General features: G+C 42.7%; 3 protein-coding genes across 3 annotated transcripts in view; 2 read left to right on the forward strand and 1 right to left on the reverse strand.

The window, feature by feature from the left end:
• The window catches only part of LOC103354338 (homeobox protein Mohawk-like), a 17,189-nt gene extending 14,223 nt beyond the window's left edge, over nt 1-2,966 (forward strand). The window contains exons 5-6 of the mRNA XM_008277665.1: nt 2,122-2,155; nt 2,392-2,966. Coding sequence (XP_008275887.1) covers nt 2,122-2,155; nt 2,392-2,680 — 323 coding nt within the window. The 3' untranslated portion in view covers nt 2,681-2,966. The remainder of the gene's footprint in view (nt 1-2,121; nt 2,156-2,391) is intronic.
• Nucleotides 2,967-8,914: 5,948 nt separating this feature from the next.
• On the forward strand, nt 8,915-12,606 carry ptchd3b (patched domain containing 3b). Its single transcript, XM_008277700.1, has 4 exons — nt 8,915-9,631; nt 9,715-9,836; nt 9,919-10,064; nt 11,093-12,606. Exons 1-4 carry the CDS (start codon nt 8,915-8,917, stop codon nt 12,604-12,606), a joined length of 2,499 nt encoding a protein of 832 aa, XP_008275922.1.
• Nucleotides 12,607-13,756: 1,150 nt separating this feature from the next.
• yme1l1b (YME1-like 1b) overlaps nt 13,757-21,666 on the reverse strand; it is a 9,255-nt gene continuing 1,345 nt past the window's right edge. Inside the window, exons 3-18 of the mRNA XM_008277666.1 lie at nt 20,815-20,992; nt 20,469-20,555; nt 20,198-20,307; nt 19,523-19,673; nt 19,352-19,435; nt 18,851-19,024; nt 18,603-18,755; nt 17,651-17,783; nt 17,187-17,249; nt 16,873-16,985; nt 16,482-16,637; nt 16,198-16,349; nt 15,977-16,103; nt 15,774-15,847; nt 15,599-15,685; nt 13,757-15,512 (exon numbers count right to left, since the gene is read on the reverse strand). Of these exons, the coding sequence (XP_008275888.1) occupies nt 15,369-15,512; nt 15,599-15,685; nt 15,774-15,847; nt 15,977-16,103; nt 16,198-16,349; nt 16,482-16,637; nt 16,873-16,985; nt 17,187-17,249; nt 17,651-17,783; nt 18,603-18,755; nt 18,851-19,024; nt 19,352-19,435; nt 19,523-19,673; nt 20,198-20,307; nt 20,469-20,555; nt 20,815-20,992 (1,986 nt within the window). The 3' untranslated portion in view covers nt 13,757-15,368. The remainder of the gene's footprint in view (nt 15,513-15,598; nt 15,686-15,773; nt 15,848-15,976; nt 16,104-16,197; nt 16,350-16,481; nt 16,638-16,872; nt 16,986-17,186; nt 17,250-17,650; nt 17,784-18,602; nt 18,756-18,850; nt 19,025-19,351; nt 19,436-19,522; nt 19,674-20,197; nt 20,308-20,468; nt 20,556-20,814; nt 20,993-21,666) is intronic.

The following is a 21,666-nucleotide window of genomic DNA, read 5'->3' on the forward strand; positions in this document are numbered from 1 at the left end:
ATATATATATATTATGCTTGCTTTTGTTCTTTTGTATTATTGAATAAAGGTTGGAACTTAATAATTTAAATAATTGAATATTTTAATTTAATTTCTAACACTTGGATGTGTTTGCAACTCGTGTGCTCTCTAAATAATAATATTAATTATAACACTAATTCATCCATTATCTATACACCGCTTAATCCTCACTAGGGTTACAGGGCTGGAGTCTATCCCAGCTGACAGGGCGAAGGCAGGGGACACCTGGACAGGTAACCAGTCTATCACAGGGCTACATTTAGAGACAGACAACCAAGCACACTCACATTCACACCTACGGACAATTTAGAATCACCAATTAACCTCAACATGGTTTTGGACTGTGAGGGAGGAAGTCGGAGAACTCTGAGAGAACCCACACTGCACAGGAGAACATGCAAACTCCACGCAGAAAGATCCCAGGCTGGGATGCGAACCAGGGATCTTCTATTCTATCATCATCATCATCATCATCATCAATATTATTGTTATTTATAGAGCACACAAGCTGAAAACACATCCAAGTGTGATAATTATATCCAAATTTAAACTATTATGGACAGAAATAAAAAATAAAACACAATTTAATCAGGAAGGCTCTCCGATAAAAGTGTACTGTAAGAAGAGACTTAACAGAGGGTCACTGACCCAGTCAACCTGATTTCTTCGGGCAGATCCTCCCAGAGCCTCGGGGTCCTGACTGCAAATGATCTGTCCCCTTTAATTGTCAAACAAAATACCTCTGCCTGAGAAGCTCAAAGGAGAGAGGCCATGAAGGGAGTTAAGAGTTAGCAGTAAAATCTTTGAATCAATCCTAAACCAAACTGAGAGCCAGTGTAAAACAGGAGGGATGTTTGTTCTGGTTATAAGTCTGGCAGCAGAGTTCTGTTCAGTCTCAGGTCAATGGAAACGTTTGTGGTTCAGGCAGATGAAAAGTCTGTTTTAGTGATAAAAGTGTAGTTAAATAAAAGTGTGTAAAATGGTTTCTGTGTCTTTTAAAGTTTAACCATGTCTGTGTAGACTCTCAGTCATCCGGATCATGTTAATCCGAGAAACAACAGCTAAAGCAACGAGACTCCTCTTTTAGGTTTCTGAAGACGGTTCCCATCTCATCCAAGAAGCTTCTTCAGTTCAGAACTGCAGCATCTTAAAAAAACCTAAAGTAGCCCAGCTGCTTTTAACTGAGGCTTCTCGGAAGAGTAAAGACAGACTTATCTTTGTAATGTTTCTAAGATGATAAAAACAAGCTCTGTGGTGTTCTGCTTAAGATTCTGATTACTGTCAGAACCACACAGCGAGACTGTTCACGNCCTGAGCTGGGGATGTCTCGGGCTGTTAGCATTGAAAGACTGTGTATCACAGCGGGCCTCTAATTTCCCCGACTATTGCTCTCTGAAGAAAAATCGCTTTTGACCAACTTCTATCTGCTCCAGTGAAAAAAAGGCAATATTCCAAAGCTGAAATGGAAAATATGTTCTACATATAATGCACGCTTATGCACAGACCGCAAACAGAAATTGTGCAAGTAATATAATATGACTCCAAAGTCTTTTTTTTTTTTCTTTCTTCTATCCTGATCCTGAAATACCCAGATTGTTTTTTCAGGGCATTGTGAGAAAGACCTTCCTCGAGTCACTCTTCCTTGCTCGCTGATGTTTAATTCAGAACTATATCATACAGAATCCCTTTACAGGTGCTCGCAGGGTTCTGGAAACCTGAACCACAGCAGGGGTCCTCATGACACAATGCAACAGAATAAAATCTAAAGTAAACTGCTGCTTGCATTTGTTTTGGTCACAGTAACTGAACACAGGCAGACTAAATGCACCGGACGCATCGAAACCGTATCCAACGACGCACTAATGCTCAGAAAATGCACACACTAAACCTCCACGCATGTGCACAATCATCCGGACGTAATTGCTCACACACGTGCTGCAAATTAGAAACATGTATACATTATTTATCATGATGACATAGTCTAATCCAAACTCTGATTGTCCCGCAAATATTCTGTTTGCAATTTCAGCGCTATCACGTACGAAAAAAATGATTCATGCCACGTTTTGGTGAGTCTTTTTCTTCTCTTGTTTTTCACAGACGCAGTGGACTATACTTCAACCAAATGTGACAGGTGAGTGTAGTTACTCATTCCTCCATCCAGTCAGTTGTTTGCACTTTTCAACCTGAAAACTAACACCACTTATAATCTCACTTGGCGGTTATTGTTGAAACCGAACCGCCAGCTTTAATTCGTCTGTATTATTCTGGCTTCACATCAAGACGAGGTGATTTTATTCGGGTTAATTTAGGTCAGACGTTCGGCGACCCACTTCTCATGTGGCTGTTTCTGTTTAATAAAACCGACAGGGACCAGCAGCAGGACCGAGGCCCGCAGAGACGAGGCGACCAGGGCTGGAGGGAGATCCACGCCGCCGTGGCTCTGACCAGCTTGGCCCAGGGGCAGAGCAGCGCCTCGGGGCCCGGCGCCGCCGCCGCCACGGTGCTGCAGAGCCGAGAGCCCTTCTCCGTCTCCAGGACCGCTATCACAGACAGGATGTGTGTCACGGGGCCAACCCTCACGAGCCGCATCATCCAGAAATCCTCTCACATCTCTGAGGTCCAGACTGTCAAAGTCGCCCTGGCAAACAGCGTGTAGACCGGGAAACACGCCACCAGACGCCCAAGTGCCTTGCAACATATGTACAGCCCCTGAGACCATTGGTTTTTTAATTTCTGACAAGCATTTTTAATCATTTTTACATTGTAAAATAGAAACACTAACCTAACGCCGTTGAATTTTGTCCACTGTTTTTTGCTCTGTTCCTTCATGTCTTCCTATTGCTCTCTGTTGCAGTAAGTTATATTAACTTCCAGGAGACTGGATCATCATCCAACGCTAAAGTCTGACAGCAGCTATTTGAATAAACCCAATGTGAAATCTTCTGGCCGGTCGTCCGCCTTAAATCATTGGCTTTGCAGCGGCCCAGACTGCATAGTTAGGTTCTGGTGAACTGTACTTAGTGGTAGTTTTCATGTGTGCAGACGCGGGTCGCGCAGTTTCATTATATCCTTTCAAACTACATTTTAAAAGGTTGTAATGTGGGAAGAAGGGTGGCACAGTGAACTGAGCGGGGAGACGGTTACTCAGAGCGGAGGCTGAGGCGAAGCATCATCCGGCTGGCGGGCAGAGTTTAATATTTGTTGACTCAGCAGTGAGCCTGTAGACAAAATGGGTGAGGCTGTTAGAAAGTTAAAGCTGTTAGGATGAATAATTCTACAAAAACAATAAATCAGTTGACTGTTTGTAACTTGAGAGAGGTTGTTCATAGTGATCCCATAGATCAGGGGTGTCCAATCCTGGTCCTCGAGGGCCACAATCCTGCATGTGTTAGATGTTTCTATCTTCCAACACACCTGATTGAAATGATCAGCTCATCATCAAGCTCTGCAGAAGCCTGATAATAATCCTGATCATTTGAATCAGGTGTGTTGGAAGAGGGACACATCTAAAACATGCAGGATTGTGGCCCTCAAGGACCAGGATTGGACACCCCTGCCATAGGTACTAATCATCTCTTAGCAGCTCCCCTCAGCTTTGTGATGCTTTAAAGGGATTTGAACTCATTTGTTTTGATCATCAAGTAACTATAGGTTGACATATATGCCCAAAGGTATTAGAAAATCGGCTCATCATTTTGAACCTTGAGACTGTTAGCTTAGCTTAGCATAAACAGTGGTGGCAGGGGGGGAAACAGCAAGCTTAGCACTTTCCAAAAAGGTAAAATCATGAGCCTAACAACACTTCTAAACCGCACTAATTTACACTTCGCATCACATTTGCTTAATCTGTACAAAAAACAAAGTGTGAAAATTACAAGTTCAGAACGTTGCAGGTTAAAAACCGAATTGTTTTTGGCTGCTTTATGGCTGCAATATCAAGTAACTGTTTTTTTTATTCTGCTGTCCAGATCAACAGTTGATAGCTGGCAGATGAAGTTAGAAAGATAGGCAGTGTTGCAGCAGAAATTTGCATGTCAAAAAACACAATTTTAAAAATATATACAGGATATAATTTTAAAAAACGAAAAAAAAGTGGAGCCTTTATCCGCTAAACAGAACGGTATTTATTATAAACTAGCTTCGTCAAGCATCTCATCTGTTAAAATTAGGCAGATTTTCCTCTCATTTATTCTTAGCAAGTATTCTTCTGTCCTGGTTTTAATCACAATATGTTCACGTGTACATTATCCATAAAACTGAAGCAAAAAACTGATTCCACCCCTCCAACAGGAAAAATGCATGTTCTTGTGTTGAACACTAGGGGGCACACTTTGTTTCTAGTAAAGAATAACAGTCACCAAACACTGGATATGAGGCTTTAGATTGCTTATTAACACATACAAAAGGTTATACTTCTAAAATTAGCTCCTTAAATACGTTCCTCGAATTCCCAACTTGAATGTTTGCTCTTCAGGAAACCTTTAGGTGGCGTCACAGAGGAGTTCGTCCAACATGTTCCTCTTGAGCAGTTTTAATTTAAAACGTGGCTTTGCATTGCACACACCGGGCAACTTATTTATTTGCCGTTACCAAGTAAATCCAAGTAAAAAAAATTAAATATTTCATGAATTTTGCTGCCACGTCTAGATGCTAAAGAGTTTCTACGGATACATGCAGAGTGGAGCCCAAAACTAAGCAAAAAAAAGACCAAACGGCGTGACCTTTTATACGTTCAACCACCAGAAATGCGACTCCAAGTGCTTCATGTAAATCTTACGTTATCTAACAGCTACTCGTGTTCCAGTGTCCACTTAAAAATCAACTGTTTACAGATTCTTTCCACTGCCTCAAAGTGGCCCAAAACGTCGGCTAAAGTGTCAATAAGTTCCAGATGAAGCTGTCGACATACTGTCATGGAATAAAAAGGTGAATGTCTCTTAATAGACGCAATTCTTGTCCCACGAACAAAATCTCGATGACTTCTACGCCAAACCAGATCGCTGCAATTTTCTGACCTGAATATGAGGTCAACTGGTAAAAAAAAAAAAAAAAACTTTGTGTTCGGGAGAATTCCTGGTTCTGTATACCTAAAGACGGACTCATCCCCTTCCATCTGGGGACACCGAACCCAAGCTTGTCACTGCATACCAGAACTTTCTTACACAACATGATTAACGGGGTTTTTCCACGTGTCCCGGTTTCTCGTCTGTTTTTTTTTTTTTTTGACATTTCGTACGAAGAATGCTTTTCAGCCTTGCGTGTACAACAGGCGAGTCCCCAACAAAAGGATTATGGAAAGAGCGCCTCACTTCTGTTTCCACTGGTAACCTGCTTTTGATTAAGCGGGATTCGACACAACACGGAAACTTAATGGCAGCTCTCGGACGGCAATTAAACAATAGTTAAGACTCGAGTGACGGCATCTTGAGGTTGACGTTTATTTCAAGTTTGAAACAATTCAAACGTTAATCGACCATAACTCTCGCAAATGTCTTTCAATATTATTAAGGCAGATATCGATTTAACATATTGCTGCGTATGATTGAAACAGATGCACAGCAAAAGCAACAGGAAAAAAAAAAGAAATCAAAGGACAGCAAGGGGGGAAAAAAACAGGTTAAACAAGCAAATACAAACAATACATGAAATCGTAAATATACTGGAGATAGTAAGGAACAAAGCTTCTGGGAATGTTCTCGTACTACGTGTGAGAAATGCCTTTAATGAGTCGGTGAAACGTAAAATGGATCATAGCAGACAGGAAACTACAAAAAGTGAAAAAAACTATATAGATAACAGGGTCGAGTTGAGGCTGTTTACTTAAAAAGAGCAGAGCAAGAACAACTGTGAGCTCAAGTGAATAAAAGGGACATTTTTTTTTATTTATTTATTGCAAGAGCTCTTGATACTGTAAACCTTGCGGCTCTGGAAGAGATGGTCCAGATGCAAAGACTGGTTGGGTTGCAAGGAAACCCTACGACACAAAGATCATGACTGTTTTCTAAGCTGAGGAGACAAGAAGTCCATTTGAAAGCGCCTATACATTCTGAAGCGCAGAATTCGATGGAAATCACCATCAAACAAACAAGTCTAGTGTTGACCGTGAAGATCGACTCGGTGTCAGTAACTGGGGTCTGATGGGTAACGTCTTCTTTGGGAGTATTCACAGTGTTCTGGTGTGTAATGCAACCTGCGTTAACAACCCAAACTGTGCGGTGTGTGTTTCATAAAGCTTCCTATAGTGTGTATAGTAGGACATTTTGTACTTTGCAGTTATGTATGCCAAGAAAGCACAAAGAACGGAACAAGCTTTTTCCCTGTCAGAGAAAGGATTGAGGAGACTTTCACTATTGATTAGAATTAATTATTCTGAATAAAACTTGACAGGCTGTAACCTACAAATTGGTTTGTGTTAGAGGCACTATGCTAGTAACCTGATGTCTTAATGCACAACTGGACCACTCTCGCCAATGAGATAAATTTAAACCAGACATGTGCTCACGTATACTTGGCATGGTTGAGTGAATTTAAAACACTATACGCTCCTCAGACGAGAGGCTACGTCTTGCCTGATTCTTTCATTCATGTTTTTAACAGAAAGTAGTGACACGATACAGATGACGGTTGAAAAAGAAGTGTGCAAACAGCAATGATTTTGTTTTTTTCTCCACCGACAGAACTTACTCCCGCAATGAACTTATTAGAAGTGCTCATCCACCTGTCGCTCTCTTTCTGGTCCGTAGTCATTCCTATCAGGTTGGTGCTTCATTTTTTTTTTTCTTTGTTCAGTCCGTTTTCAGGGTATGGAGCAGTAACCTCCACATGCCCCGGCCCTGGCCTGCTCGTGATCCCCCAGACGGACCTTCTGACCCTGGGTTTCGCTCTCCCAAAGCCCTGGAGTCTGGAGGATCTTCTCCACAAGTTCCTCAAAGGCACACTGGACGCCGTCTTTGGTTTTTGCACTGGCCTCTGTACAAAAGAGGATTTACGGGATGAGTTTTTTTTTTNGTATAACTATCATTTGATCAGATTCTTGTTATATTTTTGGGGTGATGTGTGAAACTCGTTGATGTGTCTGGTTTGTTCTTGGATTATGTTGATGGGAAGAAATGACTTGCATTCTTTCCTCTACCATTATATTGTATTAATACCTCTCTCATCATGTTTTACTGTACTTGGAGACCAGACTTTTTTCCATCTCTACTTTCTTACATTCCCTTTAAAACCTACAAATACTGTTGTGGATCCAAGGCTGCATTCTTTCAGATGATAAAGATGCAATACACAATATGATAGACATGTAAAATGGTAAAAGTGAAGTAATGTGGTCACACTTGCTATGTTTAGTGATAAAACTCTGATGCACATCAGGCTTCCACACGATGTCCAAGAAAGTGAAGTAGCTCTGAGTAATCTGCCTGCAGGGTTGGTTGGCCCTAGAATTTTAAAACTGATTGTAATATTTACGTCTCAGGTGTATAAGTGATGATGTAGAAAACTGAAACTGTGCTTCCTCAGTCATGACCTCTGCAGGAGAGAACTGCATCGGGATCTCGTATTGACTTTGCCGCCGGCAGTCAAAAACAAACTGTGGGTCAGGAGATGTAGCTGTAATTAGATGGCAAGAGAAAGACAAAGCAACAGTCCCATGCAAGACTCACATGTCACATGAAGAAGATGGACTTTATGTGTCTGTGGAATCAGATCAAAACACAGATTTAACGCTGTAAAAAGACATGAATTAACAAGCAACACCAGGGCTTATAAATAGAAAGCATATCGTTACTGTCTAGCCAGATCGTCAGGTTAAATTTAACTGGGGCAACAAAAACGACTCAGATTCATTCAGTCAGATTCAACAAATACACACATATTTTTATTCTGTGTTATTCTTTCTGTTTCCAGTTTTCCCTCTTTCAGTCCTAAATTTACTTCTACAAGTCATTTGTGTTCAGTCACTTGGTTCATCCAAAGGAGTCATGCAGGCAGATTGTAGACCGACAGACTCAACAAATCAAGACAGTAATAAACAATAACAATGAATAGTGAGAATCCAAATTGTTCTACTGAGACTTACACCTGGTATGAATGGAACAAGTTTTTAAAATCAAACCTCGCAGAGAAGACTTGTCATCTCAGTTTAAAGTCACGGACTGCCAACTAATCACTGTTAACATTCAACGTTCGCCTTTTGTGTCTTGTTTGTGCGACAGTCACGAGTGTTAAATGTAATAACAGCATTTTATTTGCCTGCTTATTAGATTGGAAACTTGGTTCTGTCATATGTTGCTTAAAAAATCTAGATTTTTCATCATGTGTCTTCTTGATTGTCCAGGGAGCTCTCATTATCGTAGGAGTGCACAAAAATGTATGTTTAATAATTATACTGATATATTAAAGACACTGATAAAGGGATGTATGGAAACCTACAACAAAAACCTCCTGAAACAGGTCGGGATATTTTCCAATCAAACACATCTTTGTTCTGTGTCTTTGCTAAACTGCATCAATCCTCAAAGGCCCCTTTTTTCACCATTTATGTCTCCCAACCATGAAAAGGAATCCCCTGAGGGCTGAGCAATAAGAAACCACTAACTCCAGCAGGAAGTGTGATGGAACCAGTGAGCCACAGTACACCTACTATTCCTTAATGGGCTCATTGATGAGCCTTTCCTCAAACCACATCTGGCTGTGTTTGTTTCCGAGAGGACCGACCCTGTTATTATGCAAATCAACAGCTCATCAAGGAGCTGAAAAGCAGCACAATAAATGCAGCTGGCTGTGAATACTCACAGCTCTAATGTTAGTCTGAGAAGAGAGGCAGCTCTTTTACATTCCCCAAAGTAATTTTTAGACTAATTGCTAATCAGAATTTCAGGTTTTTACAGCCATGGCCGGACATCGTACAGATTGCATAGAGAAACCTCTCCGGATCTGCTTTGAGATGATGGGCCACTTCATCGGATCCCATCCCTGGTGGTTCCTGATCATCCCCCTGATGCTGTCGGCAGGTCTGGGAAGCGGGTTTTATCTTCTAAAGGACAAAATTTCCAACGATATTGAGGCGCAGTTCACACCTGTTGATGGACCGGCCAAGATGGAGAGAAAGTACATCCAAGAAACCTTCCCAGGAAATGACTCCATGTTTTCGAGGTTGAGGCTGAGCACAGACGGAAACTACGCAACTGTCATAGCCGCAAGCGACGGGAATATTCTGACTGTTGAGTCGCTTCAAGACATCCTCGATATAGACTTTAAAATTAGGAGTATGGTGGTGCAGTTTGACAATCAGTCATTTAGATATGTGGATGTCTGTGCTAAGGTGATTGGATCCTGCACCTCCAATGACATTCTGGACATGATTGACTACAATGCCAACAACATAGATGCTGTCAATTTGACATTTCCGTGGTTTCACTCTGATTTTAGAAGTTTTCCTTTATATTTAAGTCTGGGCAGCGTGACAATAAATACAGAGAGTTCAGTTGAAAGTGCTGAAGCCATACAGCTCCATTACTATTTAGAAGAAGACAACAAAACAAAAACTGACCTTTGGTTGGAAAGCTTCATCAATCTGATTTCAAATGAATCATCACCTCGTCTTCAGGTAAGCAGAACCTTTCTCACATTCTCCACCAATCCCATAAATCATCATCTCATTGTTAAACCAAATGGTTTCAATTTTTCTAGGTGTCATACTCAACCTCAGTGTCAATGCAGCAGGAATTTGAGAAATCTCCAGCGTCTGTCATCTATTTATTCTCCATCACCTACACCATCGCCATCGTATTTTCAATTATGACTTGTTGGAGGTCAGTAAAACATCAGCCACACATGTTACGCACTGAATTTTGGAATGCATTGTCTGTTTTTATTCGTTTTTCTTTTTTTAAGGTTGGATAATGTGCGGACGAAGGTGTGGGTGGCGTGCTGTGGGGTTTTCTCCACAGGTGTAGCGGTCCTGAGTGGTTTTGGTGCTTTGCTGTTGCTGGGCCAACCGTTCGTCATGACAGCCGCCACCTGTCCTTTCCTCATATTAGGTAGGTTCTGTTGAACATCCGGGTCCACAAGGTCCCACTTTCTAAGCACAAAGCAAAGTTAGAAGTTATTGAAAGTACTTCTTTTTTGTCACGTTTTCTTGACAAGAATCTTTTTTGTTTTCAAAATTAACCCTTAGCCCGAACCAACACTGACTCAAATGGTATCAAATAAAGCTATTCGTCAGATTTTGTGCAGTTTCCCATGAAGCTACGAAAGGTGTTTCACAACTTTTTTTTTTATTTTTTTATATTGAGGTAGTGCTTTCTAGGATCGTTGATTTATATAAATGTAATCAATTCCCCTTTAAAGAAGGAAACCTTGCAAACATAGTGCTATTGTCTTTCAAATTAGAACCAACACCCACAGTCTGTATATAAAAGATGGACGTAGCCACCGTAATGTCACACAATGGTTTGTGAACGGCTGCTTTGAAGTCTTCAGTTTGGCCTTTACCATCTTGGTCCTTCAAAATTTGAAAGATCTGACTGGAGAACCTGAGAACACCCATAACTACCTGGCAATCCCACGGTAGTCCTGTTGTAAAACACACCCTGCTTTATCGTCTATTTTACTCTCAATGGGAACAGAATTTACTAAATGAATATCCTGCTGCATTGAAGGAGACTTTAAACTACCAACTAAGGCCATTAACTCGTTAGAAAAATGTTTACTGCAGCAATAAATCCAGTGACAAGTACTGTCATTTTCTCGTAGGCTTCCATACAATCAGACTTATTTTTTCAACTAGAGGAGTCGCCCCCTGCTGCCTGTCAGAGAGAATGCACTTTTAAGTCACTTTTAGACCTATTTTTGTCTTCAGTTGATATTTTACTTCATTTTAGCATGTTATGAGAACAACTGACAGTGAGCATAGGACTTCTAGGGTCCTTGGTGATTTAGGGCCATAGGGCAGTTGCCTGCAAAGCCTGATGGGTAATCCAGACTTGCACACACCAAAATGAAGAGACTGAAGTTTAATCTTCCATTTTAAAAATCTCTTTCTTCCCCTTCTTTTTTATTTCTGAAGGTATTGGACTTGACGACATGTTCATCATGGTCTCCTGCTGGCAGAGGACCCGTGTTCTGGACAGTGTTAGTGACCGGCTGGCCGACACCTACAGGGAAGCTGCCGTCTCCATCTCCATCACCACCCTGACCGATGCTCTGGCTCTCTTCCTGGGCTACAGCTCGCCCTTCGGTTCTGTCCGATCCTTCTGCCTCTACGCCGGGATTTCTGTTTGCTTCTGCTATTTGTACGGCATCACTTTCCTGGGGGCGTGCATGGCTTTGAATGGACAGAGGGAAGCAGAGAACAAGCACTGGTTCACCTGTGCCAAAATCCCAGAGGACGAACCATCCGGGAACTCAAAAGCCTTCAGTATGTGCTGCGTTGGGGGACGCTACAATCGAATCACGGGAAAAGAGAAAACTGAGGCAATGAGTTACATTTTTGAGCGGTTCTATGGTCCATGTTTGACCCACAAATTGACGAAAGCATGTGTGTTTGTTATGTATGCAGGTTATCTGGCTGTTAGCATCTATGGCTGCTGTATCTTAAAGGAAGGACTGGACATCAAGAATCTGGCTTTGGACGATTCCTACATGATTGATTATTACAACCATCAAAGGCAGCACTTCTCTGAATTTAGCTGCAATGTGATGGTGGCAGTGAAGAAACCCTTGTCCTACTGGGACAGTGATGAAGATCTGGATTCATGCATTTCAAGTTTTGAAAGTTTGAACTTTGTGAATAGCACATTTGCTTGGTTCCTCTCCTATAAAAACCACGCTAACGCCTCAAACCTCAACATAAGCTCCCAAGAGGCTTTCTACACCCACCTGCCACGTTTCTTACAACTCAACCCAATGTTTAGACAAGACATCAATCTGACTGTAGACGGTGACATCCAGGCTTCTCGCTTTTTTGTCCAGACGCTAAACAAAGCTACGATGAAGGACATGATGACTGGGCTCAGGAAAACAGCGGAGGAATGTCCAGTGGAGCTTCTGGTGTTCCACCCTGCTTTCATCTACTACGACCAGTACACCGTGATCACAGATAGCGCCGTTCAAACCATCCTCGTCGCCGTGGTTGTGATGCTTGTCGTCTCACTCATCCTGATACCCAATCCTCTTTGTTCCATATCCGTAGCTTTTGCAATTTGCTCAGTCATCACCGGTGTTGCAGGATTCATGTCGCTGTGGGGTGTAAATCTGGACTCCATTTCCATGATCAACCTGGTCATGTGCATTGGCTTCTCCGTAGACTTCTCAGCGCACATTTCTTACTCTTTCGTCTCCAGCACTAAGAGCGACGCCAATGAGAAAGCTATGGATGCTTTGGCCCATCTGGGGTATCCGATACTGCAAGGAGCTCTGTCTACTGTTGTAGGAGTGGTGGTGCTGTCTGCGTCCGGGAGTTACATCTTTAGGACGTTCTTCAAGATTGTGTTTCTTGTGATTGTTTTTGGGCTGCTGCACGGTTTGGTGTTTATTCCAGTGTTTCTGACGGTGTTCGGGGTCTCTGGAAGGTGCCGTTAATGGATCTAAAACAATTGATGACGTGTCCGTATAATGAGATTTTTTTGGGTTAGAAGTCAGAATTTGGACACAAATTGCGAAAGTTGTGTGTTATGCTTTTTAATGTCACCTCTTTGCCTCCTTCACATTTTAAAAACCTCTAGAGCAAGAAGTAACACAAACAACAGCCCATACACTTAAAGAATAAGCTGGTCAATCTTGCAACACTGCACAGCACTCACTAATTAATGTGCAGATGTTGCAAAACAATGCCTGTGCTATTCTGAAAATTAAATATTGATATGTTTATAGTACACATATGACAGCATCATGAATAATCCAGCACCAGGAGCTGTCTGCTTAACGCTTTCAACAGAGGAAAAACATCCATACTCTCTCAAAAAGGGATGAAATACACAATAAACATTATTGAAGATAAATTTGACTTTTTTCCCACATTTTTAAAAATAGATATATCAGTATTGTGATTTTTTTTTTTGCTCTGATAATCATGATAACCTGATTCTGTTGTGCAGTCATGTACAGACACCAAAGTCACAAATGGGACTCCATTATAGTAAGTGCTTGACAGACATGTTGATTATTAGTTTTCCTAACTGTTTTTATTTTGAGAATATTTTGTTTTGTCTCTTTCCAAGTCAAAAATTCACATCCTGTTAAGAAGCCTAACGTTGACAGCGCTAGCACAGGAGATAAAGAAATCCTAATGTTTTTTCTTTTATTAAAGTTTTGAAAAACATCAAGAGCATACTGATTTATGAAAATCTTTAGTGTAGTTTAGTGGTATGGACATCTGATTTGGATACCTCCGGGGAGGCTTCCTCTGGAGGTTTTCCGAACACGTCCACCTGGGAGGAGATCCCGGGGCAGACCCAGAACCCGCTGGATGGATTATATCTCTCGGCTGGCCTGGAAACACCTCAGGATCCCCCAGGAGGAGCTGGAAAGTGTCGCCGTGGGGAGGGAAGTCTGGAATGACCCAACCCCGGATAAGCGGAATAAAATGAATGGATGGATGGATGGATGTTTAGTGTATGCATTAAATATCTGCTGTTTGTTAGATCTCACGTCATTTGTCTAATGTGTAACAGAGGTGTATGTGATGTCACGCAGTTTGGGAAATTTTTGAAAATAACAAACACACCCTAAGTTTTCATGTGGGGTTCTTTGTCTTTATTTCGGCTGCACAAATAAGAATGAAACCATTGCCATCACACTGTGGAGAGATCTACAGCAGAGAGCCATTCAGTGTGTACACAGCGTAAAAGCATCACTATACATCTATATACAAGGTTCCCATGACATCTCCACCATATGTACACAGCTACACGTGGGTAAAAGGCCAACAAACGGAATATGTTGAGTCAAACCGAAGCAAAATAAAAACTGAAAATGAGTACACTATGAAGTACAACATGCTGGTGTTCCTCTAAATATGGATTACATACACGGTTGCTGCTATTTACTTGGAAACAGACATTCACCATTTCAACAGATGTAGAAATTTTTTTACACACAATCGGTATGGAAGAGATGTCCTGCTTAGAACCAAGGATGTCGCTTTACAATTAAATTGAATTAACTTTCTTCATTTTCTTTCATAACTGGAGAAAGTGCTACTATTAACTAGCATCCATGGTGTTGTGCAAATTTAGTTTAAAAAAAAAAAAAAAAAGAAAAAAAAGAAATGTCATGACAACGGGGACAGAAGTGGCCTTTTGATTTGTCTGAATAATCTAAGAGTCTTTATTTAATTCAGTTGCAAATACAAGAACAACTCATACGCCGCCGGGAGGCTTTTTTTTTTTAGAAGCCAAACTGTTTAAATAACTTAGGCCACCCTGACAGCTTTAAAATGATGAAGCGTCCAATGTTCACTGATCACTACATAAAACACAGCTTATATTCGTCACATGCTTTTGGAGGCTTGAGCAGCAGCTTTTGTTCCATCTGTACAGGTAGCATCAAGGAAATAAATTACACAAAGAGGATATTTTCAATTTGTACACTCACCCAAAGTGCTGAGTCGTTTATACACTTCCTACTTCAAAGGAAAAGTTTATGCTTATGGTACATTCCCCAAAAGGCCACCTTTAAAAAGAAGCAACAGGGAGACGGGTACAGCAGGAGGAGAGGACGTATACGTGTCGGGTGGAGAGGCGTGACGGCTCTTTGTGCTAACTCGACTACAACAGAACGGGAATATTCGCGTGACATTTACCAGATATGAACACAAACGCTGGAAGACAACTGAGTTTCAGCTAAATTCGGGTCGCCATGACTACAAAGTAGTTCTTTGGGTTAAACGGTCCACGTCAGCACATTTCCCACGAACAGGATGAGAATCTGAGCTGACCCGGCTAAAGCAGAAACATCTTCCAACTCAACCTTAACATCAGAATCCTGTCCAGACGCTGTTCTTGTATCTGAGGTACATATTCACATTCACGTGTTTACTTCCTCTAATAAAGTGACTAATAAAGTGACCTGAGCGAGATCCTTAACATTAGGCATTGAACCCTTCACCACATACGATAAACCTGCGTGACGAACACCTGCTTAGTTCTCAACATGGGAAAGATGTTTGACATAACAGCACTACTTATCTGAGAATAACGGTGGGATTCCATGAGGATGTGACACTCTTCTACATGAGCGTTTGTCAGGAGACGTTGTGAGTCCATCCCTCCTTCCATCACCTCCTAAAAACTAAGCCCCTCCCTCCCCGTCGGTGCCTCCAATTGTTCCCGCTCCTGCCGGTTTCATCTGGTCTCCAGCGTTTTGCCCTCGAGGACCAGCTGAATCTCTTTGGCGTCCAGCGTCTCGTACATGAGCAGAGCGTCTGCCAGGTTCTTGTGCTCCTTGGCGTGAGACTTCAGCAGGGCTTTGGCGCGCTCGTACGACTCCTACAGACGGCAGGAGAAAGGATTGTCAAGATGTGATTTCAAGAGCCGAGCTAGTTTGGGCTTTATGTCTATGATGGATCACAGACCTTCAGTAACACTCGGACTTCGTGCTCCACAGCAGCTTGCGTCTCTGGACTTTGCGCCGTCATGTCGGTGTAGGTCATCACACCCAGCTGAGAGACACGGAGGGAAGTTGACACACAAATAAATGCAGAAATTTGAACACGGCAGCTTCCATCTTTCATTTTTACACCAGCTTACCTTTTCACACATTCCAAATCTGGTCACCATCAGCTTTGCAATCTTGGTGGCGCTATCAAAGTCACTCGATGCTCCTGGAGAAGAAGAAAAACATCCTCTTAAATTCCAGCTTGTGCTGCATTTGTCCTCATGTAAGCAGATGTTTTTTTTCTACATTCTGCCTCCTGTGTTCACTCGCTGGCCTTTCAGGGACTCTTTCGTACCAGTTGTGATGTACTCGTGGCCGAATATAATCTCCTCTGCTACCCGGCCGCCCATGCTGACGTCCATCTGGGCCAGAAGCTGAGAGCGAGTTTCACTCCACCGATCGTTCTCTGGGAGCATAGACACCTGGGAGGAAGTGGTGAAGACAAAAAAAAAAAACATTAGAGGATGTACAGACTTGATGTTACTGTCATTTATGCAGAGGAAAAGGTTTCCTTACGTGTCCCAGACTGGGGCCTCTGGGCATGATGGTGGCCTTGTTGATGGGCATGGCATCTTTGGTGTAGTACGCTACGATGGCATGACCAGACTCGTGGTATGCTGTGATGAGCTTGTTCTTCTTGTCTATCTCTGCGCTCCGTCTCTCAGGGCCTTAAAGAAAAAGACAAGAGGGACAAATATAATAAATACAACAGAAAGTACTGACAACTAAAAACATCCTAACAGTTAAGGATGAAGCATACGTATCTTTACAGTCGTTTTCTTAAGCACAGCTCTACTCACCCATGAGGATTTTGTCTTTAGCAAACTCTAGCTCCTTCATCGTGACCATGTCTTTGCCATCAACTGCTGCCTTAAGAGCTGCTTGGTTGACCAGATTTTCCAGGTCAGCGCCAGAGAAGCCCACTGTGCCCCGGGCGATGATATTGGCCTCGATGGCTGCAGACACAACATAAAACATCAACATCAGATCTCTGGACTGAGCTGCTAGCTACTGTTTCAGCAAAGCAAGCAGTGGAAACTCTAAATAATCGGCTAAATATTCAGAATGTGCTCTGCAAGGGTATACTGAGGTGTGTATTATACGGTTAATACTATATACTGTATACCATAATCATGCATTTGAATGGAAAAAAAAACAATGATTCCTGATAAGAGGATGCTGTTCTCACACCTGGATCCACTTTGATCTTCTTCAGGTACCAGTTGAGAATCTCGGTGCGTCCTTTCACATCTGGCTTGGGTACCGTCACCTGCATGTCAAAGCGTCCTGGGCGGATCAGGGCGCTACGAGGAGAGATCAGTTAGTCAGAAAAAAAAACACTGACACACTGTAAGCGGCACAAACTGGACTACAGCTGTACTCCATTGTCTGTACTGACCGCAACAGCTGCGACTGAAGATCGCAAACCTTGACATTTCTAAATGTGCACTGTGAACTCTGACATTTTCACTGGCAATAGGAAGTAACAACGAGGTCCAGCGTACTTATCTAGAGCCTCTGGGAAGTTGGTTGCTCCGATGATGATCACGCCTTCGTTTGGTTTGAACCTGTGAAATAATAACATCCAAGCAGGTCAGAGTCTTGGTGTGTGTGTTTGTTCAAAATATGAGCTGTGAAAAAGCAATTTATTCATTTCTGTGTTGACCAGAATTATATCGTATGGATGCGTCTGTGTTTAATGAGAAATGAGGCACAATTTTGCATTTTTATAATCGAGTGCAGGAAATGAAATAGATGAGTTAAATTTTTGAAATCCTGTCTTTATTTGTTCCAGTTCTATCAATATATGAAAGACGTTTCCTGATTCTGTATCATCACAACCACAGGTTCTGTCTCCCCACCCGACATTTTGTTTGTGATAACAGACTGAATGAAGCTTTTTGGGAATGAAAATCAGCTACATGCACGCCCAGCATGTGAAAATGTGACTCATAGTATTAGAGCTTACCCGTCCATCTCAGCAAGCAGCTGGTTGATAGTCTGTCTGGAGTAAGGGTGCATGGGAGACTCTATCCTTTTGCCACCAACACTGTCCAGTTCATCAATGAAGATCACACAGGGAGCGTTGCCTTTAGCCTCCCCTTGGAAAAGGAGCGGCACAAACACAGAAATAAACACACAGTATTCAACAAAATGACACATATTATAATGTTATGGTTTCAATTTTCACGGGGTCTTGTTCACGAGTGAGGGGCGGATGGAGCGTGAGATTGATAGACGGATCGGTGCAGCGTCTGTCGCTGTACCGGACCATCGTGGTGAAGAGACAGCTGAGCAAGGGGGCAAAGCTCTCAATTTACTGGTCAATGTACGTTCCTACTCTCACCTATGCTCAAGAGATCTGGATAATGACCAAAAGAACAAGATTGCGGATACAAGCGGCCGAAATGAGTTTCCTCCACAGGGTGGCCGGGCGCTCCCTTACAGATAGGGTGAGGAGCTCAGTCACGCAGGAGGAGCTTGGAGGAGAGCCACTGCTCCTTCACATCGAAAGGAGCCAGCTGAGGTGGCTCGGGCATCTGTTTCGGATGCCTCCTGGACGCCTCACGGGGAGGTGTTCCGGGCGCGTCCCACCGGGAGGAGGCCTCAGGGGAAGACCCAGGACACGTTGGAGAGATTATGTCTCTCAACTGGCCTGGGAACGCCTAGGGGTACCCCTAGAAGAGCTGGAGGAGGTGTGTGCGGATCGGGAAGTCTGGGCGGCTCTGCTAAGTCTGCTGCCTCCGCGACCCAACTCCGGATAAAGAGGAAGACGATGGATGGATGGATGGATGGATGGATGGATGGATGGATGGATGGATGGATGGATGGTTTCAACTTTATAAACACAGCTGGCTTCTTAAGAAGACAAAAGAAAAGGAAAAGGTCCATCCGGATGTTAAATGTAAAATAAAACTCACTGAAAAGGTTCCTGATGCGACTGGCTCCAACTCCAACGAACATCTCATCAAACTCCGACCCAGACGCGTAGTAAAACGGTACGTCTGCCTCTCCTGCCACGGCTCTGGCCAGCAGAGTCTTTCCAGTCCCCGGAGGACCAACAAGTAGAACACCTGAAGCAAAGAGAGAAAAGGAGATAAGAAATACAGACGAGTGATACCAAAACAGAGCTCTGAATGAAGCTGTGGCACTGCTCATGTTCGCCCACCTTTTGGCAGCTTTCCTCCCAAGGCCGTGAACTTCTGCGGGTTTTTCAGGAACTCCACCACCTCCTGCAGCTCGTTCTTAGCTTCTTCCACCCCTTTGACATGCTCGAATGTCACGTTTTTCATCTGCACAGGGTCCACGGCTGAGTCCAGGCCTGATGTGGTTCGGAACCGCACTGTCCAAAATGGTTAGATTAAAGTTCGAGCAAAGCACGGTTAATCAACTCACACACAAACACTGCCTGTTACCGAGTTACTCATTAACCACGTCTGATGGCACATATTAGTGTTCTATTAGTGTTCCAGCACTGCAAGTTACAATTCACTGTCGATGCCTCACAGAATAGCAAATGGTTCAGTTATAGCACACTGAGTTAGCCCACAAACTCTACGGTGCATTGTTAACACTAATATTTATATACATGTTAAAATATTAGTATTTTCAAGGCGGCTTTATATAATAACACTATATTAGAAAACAAGGAAGGAAAAGGAGCCTTTACCCGATATGAAGGGGGTTTTGGAGATGCCATAGAGCCCCAAAACAAGCATCACCAACAGGATTAGACGAGTCCTCCTCAGAGAGTCTGAACAGCCAGAACAGGACAATTAACCATCAGCACCGTCTAACGTGTAGTAATGGAATAACTTAATGTGTTTGTGTTCAAATTTGCCTTGAGTGCGCTGTGTCAGGGCTTGAGCTTTCAAGAAGCCCTCAGCGAAGCCCCGCTTGAAAGCGTCGTGCTGTCCGTCGGGTATGTTTTTGCTCTTCAAGAGGCTGTCGAGACTTTCAACTTCTACCCCTTTGTCGCGTATAAGAAAGCCCTGCAGAACAAAATAAAACACAGGTCAGCAGTGCTCACAAAGCAAGAACACGCCTTCACCATTATTCTCAAGGCGATCGCACTGGAGACACTTTGCAGAGCTTAAAGTTTGAGATCAACTGGAAGTAAAGTCCAGCTTCTACCACTTACTAGATTTATATAGATCATTTTTAAAAACCACACGACTGAATTCAGCCACAAAATGAAAAGTCTACACACGAAATGTTCCTTATTTTTGTATCCAAAACATCTAATGGAAGCCAAGTCCATCTCTCTCTTATTTAAAAAAAAACAAACAACTGACATCACAGCAGAAATAAATAATCACATTGATGTGGCGTCATTCCTCCTCAGGAGCTGATTTTTTTATTTTTAATGATTGAACTTGTGTTTTGAAAATGTACCTTTAACAAGCTTTCTACTTTATGCATGTTGAGGCTCGACAGTAATAAGCACGCTGTTCACACCAATAAAATACAGGTTTGGTGAAGCCCGCTGAGCTTGTGAACACAGTCAACTATGCACCTTCATAAAAGATGGTGTGAAGCCTTCAGATTCCACGGGTCGTTCGAAGGGTGGCTGCAGTCGTCTGGTTTTGCTCCTCAAAGTTTTAAAGCCTCTGCTCTGAACCAGCACTGGAAAAGATTAAGCAGATCAGCAATGAACCATGTTTCCTTACAATCCACATGAACAAAGAGAGAGTAGTCGCAGTTCATAATGTTTGTCTGCACTGTACTAGATTAGACTACTGGACTACAGATTAAACTACTTGCAAATGCTGCTAATCCACAGTTACCTGGCCAATATTGTAGCTCTGTGCAGACAGACTGAAGAGCGGAAGGGTGCTGCCTTGAAAAAACTGGCATGGGACCCGATGAGAAGCCTGGGGAAAGAGAACGAGGTACAACCGTCCTTTTCAATTATGAGATACCTTCAGGGACTTGCTGGTTGTTAAGACAGTCTTCTAGTAGCGTGTATTTAATAAAAGTCTGGCAACGTCAGAAGAAGTCATGAACCTGTGTTGAGTGATAAACAAGAAGGTGCTAATGTAATAAGATGAGCACCAGTGGCAGACACAGCTGTTTAGGGGCTATAAGGTAGAGTATGAGAGGCCTTTTCATAAGCTAGATGCACATCCTCACCATGCTTATTGTGGAAAAAGGAGTGTGTGGAGAGATGTGAGCTCCTCCAGGCTGTCTGATCACCGAGTGGAAGTGGCATCTCCTGTGGGCTCAAGCGGGGCAACACACAGTTCACCAGCTCATCCAGCTGCCGAGTTCCCAGGTCTGATAAACCAAGCTCCCGCAGGTTCCACAGAGACTGCACACACAGACACACACATTACCCGTACAGTTCTGCACATGAGGTGTGTGTGAGTCCATAAAAGAAGTACAGAGAAGGAAAAAAAATGTTGCAAAAAGAAATATCAGAAGTATGGAAATATTTCAGCTACAGAAAGGAAGGAAAGGATGTTGACTTAAAAAACACTGTCAGCAGCGTCTTCCTTTTTCAAAGCAACTTGTCTGACAATTTAAATCGACTCCACAAAGCTCCGTATAACGACGGCAAAAGCCAGATTTAGAAGCGATCCAAAGCAAAAACCTGCATGAGAATGTGCGATTACATCCTGTACGTCTCCATGAAAACAGTTTTGTTCATTGCTTATTTAATCTTTGCATATGTTGTCTTTTTGTGAGTAGCACAAAGGGACCACATCTGTCCTTTATTATAGAATCTTGTGATGCATGATGATAATTAAAATAAATCTTTAGCAAGGAACCTACTGTACATCTAGGCAACTTAAGCACAGTGAAGCAAAGATATTAATACACCGATTAACCACACAATCAGACAGTCTGCAGCTTCTTGCCAGTTTTCTTTCCTGACTCCGGCTGCAGCAGCTCTGTTGCTTACAACCTGTATTATAGTCTAAAAGGAATATGCAGCGTTAGACCTGTCTGTTGGTCATTTGTTGCCAACGCCGCCCCTTTCAT

The sequence above is a fragment of the Stegastes partitus genome, unplaced genomic scaffold (genome assembly GCF_000690725.1).
Source record: "Stegastes partitus isolate 25-593 unplaced genomic scaffold, Stegastes_partitus-1.0.2 Scaffold105, whole genome shotgun sequence".
In the NCBI taxonomy this organism is placed as follows: Eukaryota; Metazoa; Chordata; class Actinopteri; family Pomacentridae; genus Stegastes; species Stegastes partitus.